Source organism: Haliotis cracherodii, unplaced genomic scaffold (assembly GCF_022045235.1).
Source record: "Haliotis cracherodii isolate W230 unplaced genomic scaffold, xgHalCrac1.p SCAF_6, whole genome shotgun sequence".
NCBI lineage: Eukaryota > Metazoa > Mollusca > Gastropoda > Lepetellida > Haliotidae > Haliotis > Haliotis cracherodii.
In genome coordinates this window covers 19,354,978-19,379,398 of record NW_027266319.1, presented here as the reverse complement: position 1 = coordinate 19,379,398, position 24,421 = coordinate 19,354,978, and the positions used below count along the sequence as shown (strand labels likewise).

The following is a 24,421-nucleotide window of genomic DNA, read 5'->3' as shown; positions in this document are numbered from 1 at the left end:
CAGCCCTCAACACTGTGATATTTTTATTGAAATATACTGCTTGTCTCTAATGAATGGTGACAGAATTGGGGAAAGAAAATGATATACTTGGAAATAGCTAGCCAGACCTGCCAAGATGTATAATTAAATAGATTTGAGTTCTTTGATAAAATTCGGATATCCCTCATGGTGTGGGACTAGTAATCGGGTTCAATTTCACTTCTCGTGTTTGTACTTGCTCATAAAAATATGTATTTCTTGTGTAAACATTGAGTCATTGACGACGTCAATCTGGACCATGGTTTAACATGACCTAGTCACTGGGTTTACTCCATTGCAGCAAACTTCATTCAACTGTGGAAGACATTTGTGATTGTGAAAAATTCAAGCCCCAGTTGAATATTTGTTATGATCTTATGAGCTTCATGTTTGTAGACAAGGAGGTACTTTATGTAAAATACCCCCCCAGAAAGCTACACATAGGTGACAATGTTGCTAGATCAAAGCAAAACAACTTAATAAGCATGTACAGTGCCCAGCTCAATATTGACTTATATTCAGGTTGGGAACAGATTCTTTAGGGGAAGAGACAGGGCAAGTTGGGCACCAGCAAGGACACTGTGAGATATTGTGTGGTGAGTTGAATGGACAGAGGCACAATGGAGATAAACAGGTTAAATCTTGTAAGAAGGCCTCCAGTACTAGTTCATTTAGAACAGGATGAGTCACTCACTCGGCAGACGTAGAGGCTCTCCACCACTAGCTCAGGTGGGCTGACAGGCAGCACGTTGTATTGTACGACACCCATACCCTCCTAGCTGAACTGTTCCCATGATGAGAGTTGGTGAGTGGGGTTTTGTGCTGCTTTCAGAATAGTCTAGCAATATCACAACAGCAGGCCTACCAATGTAGACTGACAGCCTGCAACAGAAAACTGTCATATGTCTACAATACACAAGGAATGGGGAACATAAAACAATGAAAACATAACTAAAAACTTAGAAACAGCACCATAAATCTGAGAGCACGCTGCCAAGAACATGGAAACAGCAACATTAAAATACACGAAAATAACCAAAAACTAGGTCTTCGAACGGCATTTAGAAGTGATACACATAAGGAAGAGAATATATGGATGTCAACTTCTTTGTTATGAGGATCACATTATGTTGCTCATAATAAAGAAGTTGACATCCATATATTCTCTTCCTTAACCAATAACTAAGAAACACCATCATTAATCTGAGAGCACACTGCTGAAAACTTGGAAACGGCAACAATGAAATTCACAGACCACAGCCTTCCAAACTTGGTATGCATAGAACAAGAAGGAAGTTGACAGTCTTGATCATGAGGATCAACAAACAGCAAGTAAATGTACGTCTTACAGCGTCAGTATAGAATATTCTAGATGTGTGTTGTTCTATAACCACTGTAAGACGTAAATGTACTTGCTGTTAGATGGTCCTCATTTGTCAACGTCCTTGTTTTGCGCATGCCTAATTTGGAAGGCTGCGGTCTGTGTATTTTAGTGTTGCCGTTACCAAGTTTGCGTCAGTGTTTCTAAATCTTTCAGATTACCAGTCATTTGATTTTGATTTTGATTTATTTGTTTATGTAACTATCAAAATTCCCAAATACAGAATGGATGATGTGATAGAGAGTCCAGGGTCCAGTGCTATAAAGCATAATCTACAATTATCGTAGGTCTGTTAGCAGCGTCATGATACGCCTGCCTCATGCATCGGTACATATTGAACCCGTGAAAATTCCGGGTTAGAATAGGTCTTCAGCAACCCTTGCTTGCCGTAAAGGTAACTATGGTTGTCGTAAAAGGCGACTAACGGGATCGGGTGGTCAGGCTCGCCGACTTGGTTGATGCATGTCATTGATCCCAATTGCATGGATCGATGCTCATGATATTATTTACTGGATTGTCTGGTCCAGACTCGATTATTTACAGACATATAGCTGGAATATTGCTGAGTGTGGCGTCAAACAACAAACCAACCAACCAACGGTACATATTGCTATATGCTATACGTATCACAATACACACTAAAAATACGGACTGTCGTGAAATTTATGGCTTTATAATACCATAAATAAATAAATGGACTTTTTATAAGTAGGAGCACACCTGATAGAGAAGAAAAAGGTTGCAGCAGTAACTGAGTATCTCCAGATAGTATTTTAGATCAATTTCTTAACTAGCTGTTTAATATTAAATGAGAACAATATATTCCTGGGTGATTCCTTGTTCTGAAGGTACACGGTGAAAACATTTTTGAGAAAAAATATGTATCACTGTTTTATGATAGAATATCAATATTAAATATGAAATAATGTCATCATGGTAATATGATAGTATAGTGCATGTGAGTTATCAGAAAGTATTTTTGAAACTTCTGACATGACTAAAGTGGTATGCATTTTTTGGAATGACAATAATGCATTTTGGAGAAAATGTCTTACTGTTTCATGATCGAGAAATGGAGGGATACAGTGGTGGGTTGGTTTCAGGTTTGATATGTAAAATAATAAAAAGACTTTTTTGTTCCTTTTGAGGATAGTGCAACACTGTCACTATAAACTGCCATTGTATGTATTCTGTGCATAGGCATGAATGAAGACGACATGGTTCACATGCTGTACAAAAGATGGAGGAATATAACTAATGGGCTCTCACATGTCGGTGAACAGGAGATAGGGAGTCCGAGGCACCTAACATTTCCACGACAGTCTAAGACATACTGTATTGATGCAAAAAGCGGAACAGAATCTCAATGAAGGCATTGTAATATTGCCTGCCCGGTTGGAGCAACAGATCCCATAGTGTGTACGGCACTGCCTCATTCACAGATCGTACACAGGGTCAGGTTTACAATCACGCGGCACAGCACATTGTGGTGTTTACCTGTTCACTGCTGCATAGATAAAATGCCTTTGATAACGTACATTCTCAAGTTTCTTTCACAGGCCACATTGGCTGGCTCCATTCAAAAGTTTCACATGTTGTGTTTTTTAAAGTCGATTTTCTCAGTTGACTGGTTTTAAAGGGACAAAGCACTTAATTCTGTCGCCCATGGTAATTTTGAAAAGATGATGGGTTTTTTATGTAGGCTTTTTGACAGTTACAACTTTAAATTACAGTTAACCTTGATTTGAACTGAAAGGGGCATTGTATTCAGGAAGCATGATATAATGGGTTTTATGGTAGGCAAGTTCATTTTCAAGTTTGAATTTTTTTGTGTGATGGAAATAAAAGTTAATGTCATGTGTTTCTCTGACAAATGATTATGTTTGATGAACTTGCCCAACAACTGGGGGAATTGCTGTCAGTGTTATATATGTAGACGACTTATCGTGGTAACTGTTAAATATGAGGGGACACATCCCTGCATGGTTACCCTCAGATATGAGGGGACACATCCTGCATGGTTACCCTCAGATATGAGGGGACACATCCTGCATGGTTACCCTCAGATATGAGGGGACACATCCTGCATGGTTACCCTCAGATATGAGGGGACACATCCTGCATGGTTACCCTCAGATATGAGGGGACACATCCTGCATGGTTACCCTCAGATATGAGGGGACACATCCTGCATGGTTACCCTCAGATATGAGGGGACACATCCCTGCATGGTAACCCTCAGATATGAGGGGACACATCCCAAGACATGAACAATGGGCTCCCAACAAAAATGACATACTTCCCTTGATTTCCAAGAATTTGTTTGAGTACATGCTCAGAAGCCTGAAACATCTTAAAAGATGTGGATTTCAGTGTTAGATTGAATAAAACCAACTATTGATTCTCTGAACTGACAAATGTCACTCATGTGTAATACAATTTTGATGAGTTTTAAAAATTCAAACAGCTGTACGTTTTTGCTTCTCCCAGTCTTTGTAAATTATTTGTATTCATTCTCAAGTTGTGTGTGTATAGAACACAAAACCCTTATGTTTGACGCAAAGCTTATGGTCTACTCAATATTAATGATACTAACCTTTTTTTCACATTGAAATTATTCTGAAACATCTAGCTTGCAATTGATGCAGGCAGTTTTTAAAAAAATATTAATAATTTGTGTCTGTGTGGAGGTGTTCTTGATGTTTTTGCTTTTTTTATTGTATGGAATCTGATGATAGTCTTCAAGACTGATAGTCCAACAATTTAGTTTAGACATATTATTCTTTTTGCCCAAATGAATGATAATATTTCCAGGTTTGTCGGCATAATTTACAGTAACTTGTTCTAGTGGGTTTCACCAATGTGGAAAAAGTCTGAGACCTGCATCACTTCAGGATTTCCTCCCACATTAGGCAGACATTTTGTGATACAACTGGAATAGATGTTAGAAATATTGGTTCTTTCGTCCCTTGTTAGATCAAGCCTGAGCTGTTTGAAATCACCCACCCTCTTTAGAGCGCCTTATGATAAAGTCCAGGCAGGGGTAAGAGGGAGTGAGTGAGTTGGGTTTAACGCCGCTTTTAACAGTATTCCAGTTTTATCACGGCATGTCAGCTTAATGTGGGAGGAAAGCCCGAAGTGATGAAGGTCTCAGACGTTTACCACTTCGTTGAAACCCACGAGTACGGGTATGGCGCTGACAAACCTAGAAACATAATCGGGGCGAACCGGGATTCGAACCCACAATCAAAGGTTTCTGGCATGTCCAAGGCATGCAACTCTGCAGAGCGAATCGCGGCGCTTTAGATGACTGGGCCACCTTGGCCCCGGCAGGGGTAAGAAGTGTGAAAACAATTCAGCTGGCTAAAGGCGTTATACACAACTCACTCATTCACACAGTAAATAGGATAGGTCATTCATGAAGAAAATTATGAATTCAGTTGAACCCTATTTTAAACATTTCTCCCAAAGTTGTCAAATAAACAAGACAAAAGTAGATCTGGATTATTAATTCTAGCTCACCTAAAAGGCAAGTGATCCTCTGTCATCATGGAGCCATGGGACAAGTGAAGCTGAAAGGCCACATGCTTGTTGCCAACAGTGATGACATCCCTGATTGTTCAAGGGGTTCAATTCTTATTTTCAATATGGCTGCATTGTCAGTCATATTGGAAAAGCTGTTTATAGCCATTACTCAGTCATTTTGAAAAAAAAGGGGATGAAATTTGGAACTGTTGCCATGGTTGCTGTTAATTAGTTGGGCTGAACATTTTTGTTCCTGCTGGTTTTTTTTGTAGTTTGAATTGGACTTTGATTTAACCTTGGCACTTCAACCATCTACTAGTTGAAACTTCCTATTGCCATCACTCAGCCATTTTTTGTCAAAGTGTAATGAGTGAGTGAGTGAGTGAGTATGGTTATACATTGCTTTTAGTAATATTCCAGCAATATCATGGTTGGGACACCAGAAATGTGCTTCACACATTGTACCCATGTGGGGAATTGAACCTAGATCTTCGACATTGTGAGCAAACGCTTTAACCACTAGGGTACCACCCATGCATTTCCTCATACTGTCCTTGTCATCTCCTCAGAAATCACAAGACCAGTGAATCTGATATTTCACATGCTTGTTTCAACAAATGATGAAACCCAAGTTTGTTCAGGGGTCTTCAATCTGATCTGCAACATTTCCAGGTGCAGAGTTGCGTCCCTTTAAGTTTTATCACAAACCTATGCTCGTGGATTTGAATCACATTTTTCTGTAATTATATTTCTAGGTTTTTCAGCACCATATCTGTGATCGTGGGCTTCAAAGTAGTAAATGTCTGAGATCTGCGTCACTCGGGTTTCGGTCAAGGTGATACTGAATATATAACTGAAATTATGTGACTCTTCAAAGTGGCATTAAAACTCTCACTCGCTCCCTCACTCTAGTATCCTCATCAGGTCAGGGGGGCACGGGTGGCCCAGTCGTCTAAGGCGACGCGATTCGAAGTGCAGAGTTGCGTCCTTGGGCACGCAAGAAACTTATGATTGTGGGTTCAAATCCAGGTTCACACGATTTATTTCTAGGTTTGTCAGAACCATACCGAAATGGTTAACGTCAGAGACCTGCATCACTTGGGGCTTTCCTCCCACATTAAGCTGACACGCCGCAATATAACTGGAATACTGTTAAAAGCGGCGTTAAACCCAACTCACTCACTCCCTCACTCTAGTATCCTCATCAGGTCAGGCAGGGCCTACCCACTAATGGGGACAACAATGTCTATTCTGTTGGTACTGAGAAAACCTTTGAAGATGTTTCTCCCGTAGGATTTGCTCACTCGTGCAGAAAACTCCCCTCGACCTGTACTTAACCAAGAGGTGGAGCCTTCATGTGAGATCCCCCATCTATCTCCTGGCTCTTGAATTCAGTGTTGTTCATGCTTCACTACTTGTGTCATTGTTCGGAATTCCCAGAATGCTCTGGCTTGTTATCATCCAGGCTGACTGTTTTCAATAATATTGTAGAAAGTAGAGATGACAGGGCCGGTGTCATCTTCACAAACTCACTCATGTGAACCTCCTGTCTGTCCCCATTGGCTTATTTCATCATGCTATGAATGTATTGGCCAATTTCTACTGATTCTTAATGATTACAGCACCCCGCGACTTAAGCCACTAGTCCAAAGCCCGAGTCTAGTAAAATATTTCCATAAACAAGTCCATAAACAAGACTATAATCTACTGAAAATAATGCCAAAAATTCAAGTTCAGCCCATGAGACAAATGTTTTTGCACACATTGTTTGAAGTTTATAACATGTTTGACATATTAGCAGACCTATTTAACCTGTTGAAAACAGTTGGAATTCAGACACCTTTCAACAACATTAGATGGTGTCTCCATCCTTAGAGGCAATATCAAGATGGTGTCTCCATCCTTAGAGGCAATATCAAGATGGTCTCTCCATCCTTAGAGGCAATATCAAGATGGTGTCTCCATCTGTAGGTGCAATATCAAGATGGTGTCTCCATCCTTAGAGGCAATATCAAGATGGTCAATCCATCCTTAGAGGCAATATCAAGATGGTGTCTCCATCCTTAGAGGCAATATCAAAATGGTCTCTCCATCCTTAGAGGCAATATCAAGATGGTCTCTCCATCCTTAGAGGCAATATCAAGATGGTGTCTCCATCCTTAGAGGCAATATCAAGATGGTGTCTCCATCCTTAGAGGCAATATCAAGATGGTGTCTTCATCCTTAGAGGCAATATCAAGATGGTGTCTCCATCCGTAGAGGCAATATCAAACTGGTGTGTCCATCCATAGAGGCAATATCAAGATGGTGTCTCCATCCGTAGAGGCAATATCAAGATGGTGTCTCCATCCGTAGAGGCACTATCAAGATGGTCTCTCCATCCTTCTAAGAAGCAATATCAAGATGGTGTCGCCCTCCTTAGACAAAAATCAAGATGGTGTCTCCACCCTTAGAGGCAATATCAAGATGGTGTCTCCATCCATAGCGGCAATATCAAGATGGTGTCTCCATCCGTAGAGGCAATATCAAGATGGTCTCTCCATCCTTCTAAGAAGCAATATCAAGACGGTTCCCATCCTTAGAGGCAATATCAAGATGGTGTCGCCCTCCTTAGACAAAAATCAAGATGGTGTCTCCACCCTTAGAGGCAATATCAAGATGGTGTCTCCATCCTTAGAGGCCATATCAAGATGGTCTCTCCATCCTTAGAGGCAATATCAAGATGGTTTCTCCATCCTTAGAGGCAATATCAAGATGGTCACTCCATCCATAGAGGCAATATCAAGATGGTCTCTCCATCCTTAGAGGCAATATCAAGATGGTCTCTCCATCCTTAGAGGCAATATCAAGATGGTTTCTCCATCCTTAGAGGCAATATTAAGATGGTGTCTCCACCCTTAGAGGCAATATCAAGATGGTCTCTCCATCCGTAGAGGCAATATCAAGATGGTGTCTCCATCCGTAGAGGCAATATCAAGATGGTGTCGCCCTCCTTAGACAAAAATCAAGATGGTGTCTCCACCCTTAGAGGCAATATCAAGATGGTCTCTCCATCCGTAGAGGCAATATCAAGATGGTCTCTCCATCCATAGAGGCAATATTAAGATGGTCATTTCATCCATAGAGGAAATATCAAGATGGTGTCGCCGTCCATAGAGGCAATATCAAGATGGTGTCTCCATCCTTAGAGGCAATATGAAGATGGTCTCTCCATCCTCAGAAGCAATATCAAGTTGGTGTCTCCATCCTTAGAGGCAATATCAAGATGGTCTCTCCATCCATAGAGGCAATATCAGTGATTGACATCATGAGCTTGATCTATACAGTTGGCATACGATGACATGCATCAATCAAGTCAGCGAGTCTGACCACCCGATCCTGTTTGTTGCCTTTCACGGCAAGCATGGGTTGCTGAAGATCTATTCTAACCTCGATCTTCATGGGTCTCTTTTGTCTTGATATTGATGGAATATTACTAAATGTTGTGGAAAACCTGACTCACTATGTCACATTCTCACAATGGGACCCACTCATAGCCTAGAAACATCCTCCAGTCAAACTCGTCACAGGTAGTGCTCTCATGCAGGAAGACCTTTTTCAAACATCCCCTTTTCATATTTTTGATGCCCTAAAAAGTTTTGAAAGAAAGCTTAAAAATGAGTCCACAATCCATTGTCATGCTAAATGTGTCGTGAGCATGAAAGTTTTGTTATATAAGCCTTGATATCATATTCAGTATTTAGATACACTAGTGAAATGATTAAAATACTGTTTGGATTTAACTTTATCATGTTTATTCTGGAACAAAATTGACAGCTACGTATGTAAGTAAAATGCCTGAAATAGTCAGCCTTACCGTAACATGAATCATGGAATGTTCCAAACATTATTGTACTAAGATGTAGCTGGGTAAATTGCATGATTGTATGGAGTTGAGATCCATACAATCAAAAGTCAATTATTTGTGCATTAATCTATAAAAGTTTAATGTGTTGTGGTAACTAGTTTGCTGCAACCGTCAACAAATAAACATTTTTCCGTGATGAGTAATGGCAATTACAAAATGCATTCACCATATGCGGAGAGGCGATACTTGAATCATGTTTCAATTAAACCCATAATCCTGCTCATTCAGGCATGCTGTACAGTCTATGTGGTGCATTAAACTTTAAAGTGCATACCAGCTCATAATCCTTCTCAACCACACGCAGCCACAACAACTTCCCCCTTCATGTTGATCACGGCAGCTATCCTGAGCTGGTAAAAACACATTAAAATGTCAGCAGATTTAAATGATGGATATATTTAACTAATACTTCAACGACATTTTCAGTGATTGAAACTAACAGTTTTAGCCCACTAGTCCTTATAATGATAACATATAGCAAAACCCTTAAAAATGGCAAATTTCTACTAGTCCTTATGATACCTTAACTATTGGGCAGTTTGGCAAGGACTACAGGACTAGTGACAATTTCTAACCCTGCAAGGACTATAGGACTAGTGACAATTTCTAAAGCTGCATTTTTGTTCTTTATGTTAAAAAAAAGAAGAAGATTTTTTAGAAATAAATAATATATGTAACCCTTTTTTAGCTCTGGTGAAATAGATATGATATAAGCATTCATGTGTTGGATTATATTTGACTAATATTTTAGTTACATTATTATTGTCGTTTATGTGACAAATTTATTTTAGGAATAAGGGATATATGTAGCCTTTTTAAATAACATGTTGAATTATGTTTTTGATAATCGTTTAGAAGTTGGAAGAATGTGAATCCATGAAACCTTTATGAAAAAACACTTTTGTTTGTAACAATGTTTCAAGGGGCCAAACTCAACTTTCACTGGCTTTGGCGTCTCTCTGGTTAATCCTGTGGCTTGATCATTATATTGTTAACTTTGTACATAATCCGAATTTGTGTAAACATATCAGTATGTATATATATTAACTCAATACGCTTAGTATTTATTTAATGAATGGGCAAGAAGTAGCTCTGAAATGTCAGCACAAAAAATAAAGAAGTTGTCCAAAAAAGTCTGTGTAATAAATTTTCTGATTCATGTTTTTATAATATTAATCAGTAAAAAATATTCATATAGGGCCCATCAATATGTAATAAATGTATGCGTGTATAAAAATCAATGGACTAATTTATGTTTTTGTGAGTAAATGTATGAATGGTTTTCCCCATGGCCTGCCTCCAAGTACGTCCCTTTCATTAGTGTTGATTTGGTTTTAATGGGGACAGGAAATGGAGGTGAGTGTCCCAGACTGAGTCTGTCACCTTGTGGCCAGGAGCCACCACCAAGGTCAGGTTGTCACACGAAACAGTTGACCTCATCAGGTAGATTACTGTGAATGAAACTGCTGGTCTGGAACAGTTTGATGAGTCGGATGTGTTGGAGGACTTGCAGGACTTGTTGAAAAAGTGTGAGAAACTCTGCTCATGGCAGCTCTTGCTGTGCGCCGAGAAATCAGTAGCCTGTTTGAATTTAACTACACCACATTTAGTTATATAACCACATTACTGCTTAAATTTGTTTGTTTGTGTTTGTCGTTTAACGCCACACTCAGCAATATTCCAGCTACATGACGGCGGTCAAGTCTGGACCAGACAATCTAGTGATTGACATCATGAGCATGAATCCACACAATTGGGATACGATGACATGCATCAACCAAGTCAGCATGCCTGACCACCCGATCCCCTTAGTTGCCTCTTGTGACAAGCAGTCAACTTTTACAGCAAACTTGGGTTGCTGAAGACCTATTCTACCCCGGATTTTCACTGTTTAAAGTTTATAAAACTAGCTAACTGTACCACTTTACCAAAGCTCAGACTGGACGATATACCCACAAGACTCACACTGGACTCTATCACACACACCACAGTGCAAAGACACAAACAGGCACGCATGCACACACCCCGAACAGTAATTCACGCACGCATAATGCACGCACGCACACATGCACCCCCGCACGCGCGCGCGCGCGCGCAGGCACGCACGCAGGCACGCACGCACGCACGCACGCACGCACGCACGCACGCACGCACGCACGCACGCACACGCACACGCACACACACACACACACATTGAACAGTAATTCATGCACGCATGATGCACACACGCACGCATGATGCACACATGCACGCACACACACACACCGAACAGTAATTCACGCACGCATGATACGCACACACAACAGTAATTCGCACGCGCGCACGCACACACACTGAACAGTACTTCACACACGCACAAACAACTGTAATTTGCACACACGCACCCAGGTCCACAATGTCACAGTGGATGCTAACACAATGTTTCGACAATAATGAGTATATATTTTAATAATTTGTTTCAAGTATACGGGTCACATTCTTTGGTAGCTTCCAGCTGCGTCTCAAAGTGTGATTGGTTATCACTCATCCACACACCTGTAATTAAGAATCGTCACCTGGCTATGCTGTTTCTCGCTGCAACAGTTGAGGAGATTAGGTCAAATACTTGCAAGATGAGTCTACATCTTTACAATGAGAAAAATCCCAGGATTATAATTTGAACACGTTGAAAAGCGGATCAGAAATTATAGAGGCTGTTCTGTCAGCCTTGTGTGGGTCTTGCAGCTGTACAATATGATTTAACATACTTCATTATAAAATGCCTGCAGGCTTTTACCACCTTTTAAACAGCCCGGCCATGTCATGAGAATTCAGTCTTGTGGTTAATGTAATGGGACAGAGGGGCTCAAAACATATGTGGGGATTAAACCTGTCAGCTCTGGGGGACTGGTTTGATGGCTCGTCACAATGACGGCCATTAATTGGACTTAATGTCATTTGCTCTTTATGAAATTTCGCAAATGGTGGTCGGAGTGCACTGAATTGAAGCATTTGTGTCATGTATGTATAAGTGTCAAACATACTCTGGTTTGAAACGTAGCTTTTGTCAACTTCAACGCTTTCAATACTGTGTTGTCAACTGTTGGTAAAAGATGGTATAGAAAGGTATTTTTATCAAAAGATATGTGTTTTGAAAGGGGAATGTGATAACTGAAGAGGTTGCTTCAGATGTAGTTTCAAGTTGCTGGAATTCTTGAGGACAACGGAGGTACATACACTGCATTTACAACTGTATTTTTGAGAAATTAAATCATGATATTTGGGTAGTATTTTCTGCAATTGTCTTACAAACATGCCCCAGCCCTGTCATCCTGCTGTTTCACATTGTGTAATAATGTTACTGGTGGAAAATCATTGTTGCAAGTGGAAATCATGTAGTTAAAAAAGTCATGTAGTGGTTGGAAATCGTTTTGTTAATGGTGGGAAATTATGTTAGCAGTGGGAAAACATTATGTTAGTAGCGGGAAATCATTATGTTGATGGGAAATCATTATGTTAGTAGCAGGAAATCAGTGAGAAATCATTATGTTAATAGTGTGAAATCATTATGTTAATGGTAAATCATTAATGTTAGCAGTGGGAAACCATTATGTTAGCAGTGGGAAGTCATTATATTAAAGTAGGAAATCATTATGTTAGTAGTGGGAAATCATTGTTAGTAGTGAAAAATCATTATGTTGGTAGTAGGAAATCATTATGTTTGTAGTGGTAAACCATTATGTTAGTAGTTGGAAATCATTATGTTAGTAGTAGGAAATCATTATGTTTGTCGTTGGAAACAATTATGTTTGTAGTGGGAAATCATTATGTTAGTAGTGGGAAATCATTATGTTTGTAGTGGGAAACCATTATGTTAGTAGTTGGAAATCATTATGTTTGCAGTGGGAAATCATTATGTTTGTAGTTGGAAATCATTATGTTTGTAGTGGGAAATCATTATGTTTGTAGTTGGAAATCATTATGTTTGCAGTGGGAAATCATTATGTTTGTAGTTGGAAATCATTATGTTAGTAGTTGGAAATCATTATGTTTGTAGTGGGAAACCATTATGTTAGTAGTTGGAAATCATGTTTGTAGTTGGAAATCATTATGTTAGTAGTGGGAAATCATTATGTTAAAGTGGGAAATCATTATGTTAGTAGTTTGGAAATCATTATGTTGGTAGTGGGAAACCATTATGTTTGTAGTGGGAAATCATTATGTTTGTAGTGGGAAACCATTATGTTAGTAGTTGGAAACCATTATGTAAATTGTGGGAAATCATTATGTTTGTAGTGGGAAATCATTATGACAGTAGTGGGAAATCATTATGTTAGTAGTGGGAAATCATTATGTTGATGGGAAATCATTATGTTAGTAGTGGGAAATCATAGGGAAATCATTATGTTAGTAGTGGGAAATCATTATGAAAGTAGTGGGAAATCATTATGTTAGTAGCGGGAAATCAGTCGGAAATCATTATGTTAGTAGTGGGAAATCATTATGTTGATGGGAAATCATTATGTTAGTAGTGGGAAATCATTATGTTATTTGGAAATCATTATGTTAGTAGTGGGAAATCATTATGTTTGTAGTGGGAAATGATTATGTAAGTAGTGGGAAATCATTATGTTAGTAGTGGGAAATCATAGGGAAATCATTATGTTAGTAGTTGGAAATCATTATGTTAGTAGTGGGAAATAATTATGTTTGTAGTGGGAAATCATTATGTAATAGTTGGAAATCATTATGTTTGTAGTGGGAAACCATTATGTTAGTAGCTGGAAATCATTATGTTTGTAGTGGGAAATCATTATGTTAGTAGTTGGAAATCATAATGTTTGCAGTGGGAAACCATTATGTTTGTAGTTGGAAATCATTATGTTTGTAGTGGGAAATCATTATGTTGGTAGTTGGAAATCATTATGTTTGTAGTTAGAAATTATTATGTTAGTTGTGGGAAATCATTATGTTAGTAGTGGGAAATCATTATGTTTGTAGTGGGAATCATATCTCATTCGTATATTCACCCCATCTTAGTTGACGGTTTGAAGGTGCTTTGAAAGTTGCTCAACTTGTGAAGGAAAGGATGTTTTTGATGAGACGAGCTCTCTCTATTGTGAATGAATGAATGAATGAGTGTGTTTGACACAGTATTTCCTCATGAGCAAATTACTGAAGAAGATTTATAAATACTTGTCAAAATATTAGGAGCCTGTTTTGTAGAAATCCTATGTGTGATAAATTTGCCTATAATTATCATTAGCTGTTATTTTGTTTCTTTTGTGCCAACCTCATAGATGGACTTGACACATGAGTAGGTAGAATAGTCAAGATTTGGTGTGTGTGTCTGCCTTCCCCCTCGCTAGCCTCACTAGCCCCTCTGCCTGTACTACTGTTCAGAGACGGATTCCGAAGCAGCATCTTCAGGTGTTACTTGAACACAGCTCCTTCACTCCCTGTGTCCTTCCATCTGTCATCAGCAATATTGTTCTCGGTTTCCAGTCACCAGCTATAACACTACTATGTAGCAGAATGCAAGACATTAAATCTGCTCCCACCATTGGTAGGAGTGTTTGCTAGAGGTCAGAGGTCGCTGCTAGCCAATGAGAGCACACGTGTGTAAGTCTGTGAGCTAGTGTCAGTATTGCGAGAGGTATCCCTCAGCATGTGTACTGCTGTCTACCTGAGCCCCCACAACTGAAGTGAGCAACAGTTGCACTACATCAGTGGAGTACTGCCATTCGTGAATGTTTCAAGGATTATGTCCGTTCTTGGAGAGCATCCCTTGATGGAAGGCGGCCCTCCCCCCCTGGTGCCAGGGCTGTGGCGCCCAGCCCTGTGGTGCACCCCCACCCCACGGGTCCCTGAGTTGCCAGTGTATCCCCAACCACGCTCGATGACTCACCTGCTGAGTGATTACATAGCCACCTCCAACTCCTCTTCTCCTCTGTGGTACCCCTGGTATTTTAAAGGTAGGCTGTTTGCTTGTGCTGTTTTATCACTTTGGTTCAAGTTTTGTTTTATTGCAATGCTATGCAAAGGTGCAAAGTCAAGATTTTCTGTGTTGAATGACTTTCATAATGTGCAATGAATTAAAAACAATTACAAACCTAAATTAATTGTGTTAAATCCCACCATCCATGTATGTAGTTGTTTAGTCACTGAAATTGTGGAAGGAATATGTCTTAACTATTTCAATTTCTGGATCGTATGCAGTTCAAAAATGATGTTGGCGCAGCTGTTTAAAATTATGAAGACCATGTTAAAAAAGCTTTAGAAGGAGTAGACCATAAAATGCTCAAATATTCATTAAGAGAGTTCGATTTGAACGTAGATATGCTGTGTTAGTCCAAACAATTGTGTTTGGGTTGATCACATTTGATTCTTGTCTTAAAGAAAGAAATTGCTTCTCTATGCTAAGCTACTCACTGGGTATGCTCAGTGACAGTGACAAGCCATTCCTGCTCATCAGGGGCCATGCATTGGAGGTAGATAGGCAGGATTGACTGGTCGTTAGGTTGAAAGGCATGGCATTATTAATGCAATAGCTGTGATTAAACATACTGATATGTACCATATTACCATGTCATGGTATGTGTATCGTACACCATGTGCAACATTGTATATGGACTGAACCTGAGGTTATTGTACCATGTAGTAAGTACAACATTGTACGACACATGTATGCTGTAGGTATGATCAACAGGGATAAATGTATCTTGCAGTAAGTACGACATTGTATCACACACATTGTATATATACACTCAAGTTAAGGTTAGTGCATCATGCAGTGTGTACAACATTGTACCAGATATTAGTATAAGGGTAATGCTATTTTTCAGGGCATTATCATTTGCAGAAGCCCCAGGTCTTCCATTAACTGCCTGATGAAGGAGGGCAGTTGAAAAGACCGAGGGCTTCTGCAAATGATAAAGCCCTGAAAAATAGCGTTCCCGTTATTATAGTTAAAATGGATAGAATTTGTTATCAAATAAAAATAAACAATATCGGTTTTGAAACATTTAGTGCAATCAACACGAATTTCACTGACACATTTTTACAAATATGGAAACGTCATAGGACAAACCAGATGACGTCACTATTGAACGTGACGTCACCTTTCCCTATCCCTATGACGTCGCCTAACAACGGGCGTGATAATGGCCCGTCGTCAAGCAATATGAGGGCATTATCAAGTTACAGTGGCCCTCTCATTTCTGATAACATGAGGGATGTTTGATGATAATTCTATCCATTTTAGCTGTAATATCTGTGTATGGTCAGGTTGACATAGTGTGCATGTGTGTACCGAACATGCATACTGTAAAGATTGAGGTATATACTGAGGGTTTGGCACTCTCATCCTTCATGGCGTATTTGATAGAAATGATAATAGACTGAGCACTTTGATAATCCACTATTTTTAGAGGGCAGATAGATTAGCACAGTGGTTGGAGTGTTCGCTCACCAACGTGTAAATCAAATTTCTGGCTTCATCAACTTTGATATTGATAGGGTAAAGCCATGCTGACTAGTTTTTGGCTTATATAAATTTAAAAGAAATAGGTGTAGACTTATTTAAGTCTGAACTAGAATTTGAACAAGTTTGCTGTAACTTGTTCACCCCAGTATGTGTTTGTATGTTGATATTGCTCAAAATAAGTTACAGAACACCTGATTTTCCTGTGTTCTTTAACTTTTTTTTAGTAGTATATTATGTATATGTTCGGCATATGACTCGATGCATGCATGCGACCTATAAGCATTCCTGGGGGTGTCTAATATAGAATCAGAAATTAAAGGGGTTCCTTGGGTCCTTAGGGGTTGCACCTTGAGTATTGGAAACTAGGGACCTACTTTTAGCATTAGGGTTATGACCAAGACCTCTGACTTAATTCCTTATTTTGAACACGGAGAATGATATTTTCACAAAATTTATTATGTTGTCATGTGCCCACCTTATTTTACAAATCCTTAATGGTTTGGGGTTGTCAGTCATTTTCTACTGTTTTGAGGTACCGTACCTGAAATCATTGATGTGTGTAGGAGCATTGTAGAATGTCCCTGACTGACCCATTGCCTCAGACCGCCTCGGTACCCCGGCCTCAGACCAGCCAGCCATGATTTCCCCATTGATAGTTGATCGTTCAGGGTCACTCAACTGAACAAATGTTATTTGATACTAGTCTTTAGATTTCATTGATGCTATGGTTTGATGTCTGCCATAGAGTAATTTTCATCTGAAAGTAGGCTTATAAAAATGTCATTGAATTAAATAAGTTTGATTTTTTTTTTTACAAAAAACTGATAAAAAAATTCAGTTTTGTTAGAGCCACAGTTGATTTACTCCCAAATTCATTTTGTCTGTAACTGACCCGTGAAGATGCAGGGTAGAACAGGTCTTCAGCAACCCATGCTTGCTGTAAAAGTCGACTTTGCTTGTCGCAAGAGGCGACTACCGGGATTGGGTGGTCAGGCCGACTTGGTTGATGCATGTCATCGTATCCCAATTGCGGGGATCGATGCTCATGATGTGGGTCATTGGATTGCCTGGTCCATATTTGATTATTACCACACAAAAACCCATGCAGTGATGTATTAGAAATGCCGTTCAAAGCAGTATTAAACCCAAGATATTTATGAAGAGACGCCAAGTCTGGGGGATTTACGTAGTAGTGTCCCCTGTGTGTTCTTGCACCGTAGACTGCAGAAGGGGAAACTTGTACTTAGGGGTACTTGCTTTAAGATGTGTTCTGTCATAGGTTTAAAAAGTGTCAAGTTTCTCCTGAGACAAGAGTAAACATGAAACCATGAAAGTATTGACATGTATTTTTATTTTAATGAGTAAAATGATCACGTGGAAATATCAGCTTTAGCTTCTGAAGTATCTGGTAAAGTGATAGGGGGGATATAGAGGGGTGATCATATTGAGGATCAGTTTAGAGAGTCCGCTCAGACATGCACACAGATATGCATATGTGTGCGTCACAGATTCACTCACTCACACATAGCCACTCGCTCACTCACTCATTCACCCACTCGCTCACACACCCACCCTTCAACTCACTTGCCCACTCGCTCACTCACTCATTCACCCACTCGCTCACACACACACCCTTCAACTCACTTGCCCACTCACTCACTCTCTCATTCATCCACTCGCTCGCTCGCTCGCTCGCTCACCCACTTACCCCCCTAACTTGCCCACTCACTCACTCTCTCATTCCCCCACTCACTTACTCTCTCATGGACTCACCCGCTCACTCACCCCCTCTCTCACTTGCTCTCTCACTCACCCCTCTCACTCGCTCTCTCACCCACCCACTCACCCCCTCACTCACTCACCCACTCACCCCTTCTCTCACTGGCTCTCTCATTACTCACTCACAGCTGAATCAGTCCTGGCCACTAAGCTGCACAGCTCAGGCCACTATCACTGCGGCGTAGTCACTTCAATTATTCATTCTAACAACCCTTGTTTATGATAAGTTTTTCATACTTCTGTGTTCACTGAGGCGACGAGGAACCACATGAGGTCGGATTTCAGCATTTCTACTTGGCCGTTTTAAAGTACCCATCTCTTTGCACTGTGACATTTTGTTTTCAGATAAATATGTTCATTTTGAAAAGACTTGTTAAATGATAGATGAGGCTCCAGGCGTGAAACTGATATTGTAAGAGTCTTTGAGCCCGGAGTACATCAAGCGTTATCTGCTCCGTCCTGTATCAATTCTCATATCTCCCACAAAGACAATTAAACTTTATCTTCAAAATAAAATTGAAAAAATTTTGAATAATTATTTTGATAAATTTTAATGAAAAATGAGACCATTCATAATTAAGGCAGTTTTAGATTGATTAAAAATTATCTGGGGAAAATATTATCTCTTATTAACTGAAACACATTATTCAAAAATTACAAATATTGATTGTGTCCAGCGTCTGGAGATTTTTGGAACAAATATATGGAAACAATAGCAAGAGTAAAAAATGTCACTTTAAGTTCAGTGAACAGTAAGATAAAAATTATTTTTAATAAGGACGTTAAAACAGAGACTAGAATCACAAGACTTCCAGGACTGAGTTTGATGGGAAATGGGATTTTAAAAACACATTTCATGCATATTCAAACACACATGACAATCTGACAATAGGTCCATGTGATGAATTTTTCAATGTTGATTCTAGACGTCATTAGACGACTGGGGTGAGTGAGTGAGTGAGTGAGTGAGTGTTAAACTTTTTTCTGTCAGTCATTGGGGACTTATTCTCTACATTGGTACCTATTTTTGGTCTATGTGTGGGCATTGTACTTAGACTGTGGGTGTTTGTAATCAGGGTAGTCATCCGCTGAAGAGTGATAATTGCATCTCAGAAATAGAGTTTGCAGACAAATTGTTTGGGTTTTCAATGAGTAAACTTTGCTGAAACTGTCAGTATGCAGCCTTGCTTGATGTAGGTTAAGTAGAGCTTACATGGTCGGTTGAGATTTTTGCTTGTCTGAGACAGCAGGCTAGATGTTTTTGTTACAATATCTTGATGCACATTGACATCTGGGACAGTGGGTTTAACTGGTGGTTACATCTTTGGCTCACTACCAAAAGCGTTCGCAGCCTTACGACCTATCCTAACTCAGGCTTACAAATGTCATAGTGCTATGAATACTTAGTGGATGGGGGCCGGTTCAGTTCCCTTCAGGGGTACAGTGTTTGAATTTAGGGGTACAGTGTGTGAACACACATTCTTGTCCTCAGGATTGATTTTAAATGTAGCTGAAAGTTAAGTATAACCACTGTTAGAAATTGGCACCAGTCCTGAAGTACTTGTCAATAGATAAGCTATCATAAGGACTGGAAGAAATTTGCCGTTTTTAAGAATTTTGCTACATGTCATCATTATAAGGACGAGTGGACTAAAACTGTTAAAGTTTCTACTGCTGAAAACCTTAAACACAATAGCACTAACATTAATGTGTGTAACATTTAACGTTTTTTCTTGAATATTATGACCCTCACTAATTTACTAAACAAATTCATGTGATTGCTACTTTCTTCATTTATTGTAAAGTCATCTTTTGTTCAGGGTCTGAATATTTAAAACCTACTTCCTCACATAGACATGGGACAAGCCCTGAAGCCCAGAAGGGAAAAGCGATAAGGCCTTACGTATACTGCTTGGCTTAAGGATCTGCAGACCTTAAAAGTTTTGAAAAATCTCTAGAAAATAATAGGAATGACAAGGTCTTTTTTATTCTGCTAGGGGTAAAGATCACTTTGACATTAAAAATGACAATAAAATACCCTGTCCAATTTTGGATTAGTGAGGATCCAATCCAGGCCAAGATTTTTTATTAACACCCACGGATCCAAATCAAACTTTTAGATGATTATAAAAATCCTGTAAATGCATTTTCAATATTTTTCATTTCTACCTTTGTAATCGACCAGATTGTCGCCATCAAAATCCATAAACCATACCAAAAAAGTCAGGCCTCATTTGAAAACTTGAGGTGGGCCGGCTTTAAGTCTTTGAATGGATTTAGAAGTTATACACATAAGGGAACTTATGGAGGTAGGTAAATGGTAAATTTATTTCATGTCTCACCTCATACAAATAAATCTTTATACAGGTCACGTAATAAAATACATGTGATGAGCCATCCCGTATGGGATTATGAGAGACTATAGAAGGTAAAATGGATGTCAACTTCTACCCTCTGCCCCTCGTTTGTCCATTGTCCATTACCTATTACCAATCAGTGATAATCTAAGTCCTGGCTTCCAGTTGTCCAAAACTATCACTTATCACCTAATTTAGTCTGTCTTACAGACCCTGATACATTTATATCAACTACAGCCCATGCAAGTCTATAATGTTTGGCAAGTCTAGATTACTGCAGTATCAGAAATGAAGAGAATCACTGGGCTCCCTTTTTATTAGATTTTTATTAAGATAACTGAACAACTGTTTTTTTCTGTATGATATGTTCATTTCAGAGACTATATGTTAGTCTACACCTAATTCACCGTTAAGTGTTAGCCATTTGTCCATTGCTTATCACCTATCAACGCCAATTGTCTGTTGGCTCCCCTAGTGAAGTCTCCACCTTTGTTATCTTATTACTTGTGTTGTTCTTACAGGACATATATATGTTCTCTGTCTTATAGCATTTATTCACCTGATGAAGGAGTAAGTACAGACTCCGGAACTGTGTTCCTCATAAAAAAGAATCTGACAGCCATAACTTCTCTTCCATATGGCTGACTTTAAGGTGGTGTAAGATGGAAGCCTTCCCTCTGTCATGTGTACCAGCATCAAAATGGCTGCTCGGACAGAGGACCCAGACATTAATATGTGTGTCAGAGACAAAGTGTTAATTTCAAACCAACGACATCCCAGATTGTAATGGCTTTGTGATTATGTTATCACACGCAGCTACCGTATTCAACGTAATAAGCGCCCCTGACTAATAAGCGCCCATGGCGACATTTGCTCATATATTGGCTAGTGAACAATCCCAATTAGCACCCGTTCCGATTGATCAATGTACACAAGACTTATTTATTCTTGTATAATATGTGTTTTATATGCATCCTTAATTATGGGAAATTAAATTCTGGAAAAATATATGTCGTATATAAACATATCAGGCTGTCAGCATAAACCACAAAATTTACGATCTTTCAACTCTGTTGTTTTTCACCAAAATAATATTCTATTAAGAGCCCACTATTTCTAATTTTGAGAGTGCCCTGGGTGCTTATTACGTCGAATACGGTATTAGTGGTGTTGGTTTTCCCACTCTGTAACATTCCATATCTCTTTTCCCATACTTAGCATTCATTCTGTTGTCAGAGGGTGCAGAGATCATGTGATTGCAGATCAAAATAGAAGTTAATTATTTTATGTCCAATCAGTATTGCTGTCTTCGTCAGCTGGCTTGTTGCTGTGTCAAGCTCTTTAGGGAATGAGCCAACCCTGATAGGACTATATAAACTTAATAACAGGTAATTAGTCTAAATTTTAACAAATTATAGAAGTATTGCTTTAATTTGTATCACCCAGCTTAGAATGTTTGGAAAAGGTGGCCTGCAAGTGTGTCTGTCATTCCATCTGTCTGTTCATTGTGTCTGTAGTCGGTTTGTCCATCTGTTTTTGATCGTTTTGTTGCCAGAGCATAACTTGAAATCTTCACCAAGGTTTGCACACAGATCTGCCTTGTGAAGAAGAGGTGTGTAGTCTTGTGAATGCATTTTGCAATATTTACTTTTGGACATTTTCATGGTTTGATATTATGAATTTTGACTACAATTGACTTAAAAAACATATTAATTTCTTAGTATCATATCCGCCTGTTTGTGAGATTTTTGTGTGTTTTTTTAATTTGATTTAATTTGATTTTTGTCATTTGTATGGAAACAAGTGAATCTTGGGAGTTACACCCCTTACTAAAAGCCAGGATCTGCTGGTGTTGGGTTCTAATCCCAGATTATGCTCATTCAAATGCTTGCGGATGCCACCCAATGTGTACAACCGGTATTACTTATAACGATTTAACTGAAATACTATTCAAAGGGTCCTCCTCGGTCGAGTGAAAAAACTATCTTCACAATGATATTGAGTCTGGGCTACAAATAAACACAACATGAATGGTGATAGCAGGGTGTTGGCTAGAACAGCAATTTTATCTGTGTTGAATAATTATTATTCCTGACCGTATGTCATCCAAGGATATCATATCAGTACACACAGAGGGGGAGTATGACTTGGGTTTACATCTCCAAGGTGACAAAGCCTAGGGCAGCCTGTACACACCAAGTTGTGTAAGACGATCCCACGGAGCCAGAATAAGAGATATGTCTGTATCTACCTCAAACACTGCCTGAATTGCATTCCCTATCAGAAACCAGCCTTCAAGCCTGGGATGGGTTCATTCAAAATTGGTGTGGGAATTTATGAATGAACACTGCAGAGGGGGGCCGGCCTTTCAGCTTTTGCACTTGCTGCAGAGTTGTGTATTCAGCGTATGGCAGGGGTTAGAAGACACGCAAGATACACAGTCAGCATAGGAATCGGATAACATCAGCCTTTACTTCACAATTTTTAAAACATTTTTTCATAGACCTTAGCTGCCCTCCTGCCTCTGCATAATTTGTGATAAGCATTTTAAAATTTTGTATCAACATGTATGAATACCTCTGTGGCACAACTTCTCTCTGAGTTCTGTAGCCTTGATTTTTTTTTGATTTTTCGTTGATGATCAGTTTTGTGTCATTTTTCTACAGCAAATGGTGGTAAGAGTTCCAAATTGAAATTTCCAGATTCAAATAATTGTAATGGTTTGTATTTAAAGGAAATTAAGGACCAATTCCAAGAATAGAGGCTTTATATAAAGGCAAAATATTATTTTTTATTGATATACAGATGTTTGGCCAAAACGTTAAAGTTGGTAGGTCAGAACTAATGTTTTTTTCTGAATCTAATTTCAAATTATTATTTTATATTTCATCAAAATGTTAACATGGTTAAGTAGGTAAGAAATTCTATTTTTTTAGAATAAAGTTGGATCAGGCATTTTTAAGATAAATTAAGATAAATAAACAAGTTATAATTATTTTAATTTATCTATTATTTTATTTTATCTTATTTTTATAATGACAGTATGAGTTGGTTTTTTTACATTTCACTTATTTCTAGTTGACAGAATGCTTTTCATTGATTTATTTTTACATTTCACATTTTTGGACTCTGCGAATTTGTAAACTTATTTTAAGAAATAGTCGTGCATAAGTTCCACATTTTTACATGGATTGCAATGTGAAAAAGATAATAAATTCTGTTTTTTCCCAATTTGCCAGTCTCAGGCACTTAAAAATCTCAGATAGATCTTGTAATGATCTGTCATGAACATTTACCGATTGGTAATCATCATGTAGGTGATCGATGACATGCAGGATCTAGAGTTGATTGTGATCACACAGCTGGAATAACGTGTGAACTGTTTGTGTTTCAAACAGGTAGGCCTGAACTTATAATCTATTATTTCAGGAAAGCAACTGATTTATTTATTGAATTGGTTACGGCTATTTTCTATACAAAGGTTTTTGTTATCATATACTCTAAGTTTTCATGATAGATCTTGATGATGAATATTTCAATATTCCATTAAATTGTTCATATCATGGTTAAAATTGGAAACATGAATATAACCACATCCGAACATATTGACCAACTTTTAAATTATTCATAACCAAGCTTGTTTTCATTGATTTTTTTGAAAAAAAGAATTCAATATACATTAACCAATAGAACTACCACATATAATATTTATTTTTATGGCCGTATTCGAGTTGAAGGCAAGTGATTGAGATTATGCAGCCCTTTTGGAAAAGTCTGTGGTAGGTCTTTGTTTTCAGAACTAGAAGACCATTACCATGGTAACTCAGTAGCACAGAATATCCAAGTGACCATACCACACTGGACGATTTGCTATTGTCCACCTGCAGTTGACATAGAAGTATTAATAATGCATGAAAATTGTAAGGTGTTTGAAAAGAGGGAAGTGTTTTCACAGAACGACATAATACATTAATCATGGTGTTATGACT

At 38.7% G+C, this 24,421-nt stretch overlaps 1 protein-coding gene across 2 annotated transcripts in view; it reads left to right on the top strand.

Annotated features, from left to right (window-relative positions):
- LOC139444621 (transcription cofactor vestigial-like protein 4) overlaps positions 1-24,421 on the top strand; it is a 107,212-nt gene that overhangs the window by 39,997 nt on the left and 42,794 nt on the right. The window contains exon 1 of one of the 2 annotated variants that reach the window (XM_071225532.1): positions 14,447-14,785. The exons of the other annotated variant lie outside the window; for it this stretch is intronic. Within the exon in view, the coding sequence (XP_071081633.1) occupies positions 14,575-14,785 (211 nt within the window). The 5' untranslated portion in view covers positions 14,447-14,574. Of the gene's footprint in view, positions 1-14,446; positions 14,786-24,421 lie in introns of those variants that run through there. 2 annotated transcript variants of the gene reach the window in all.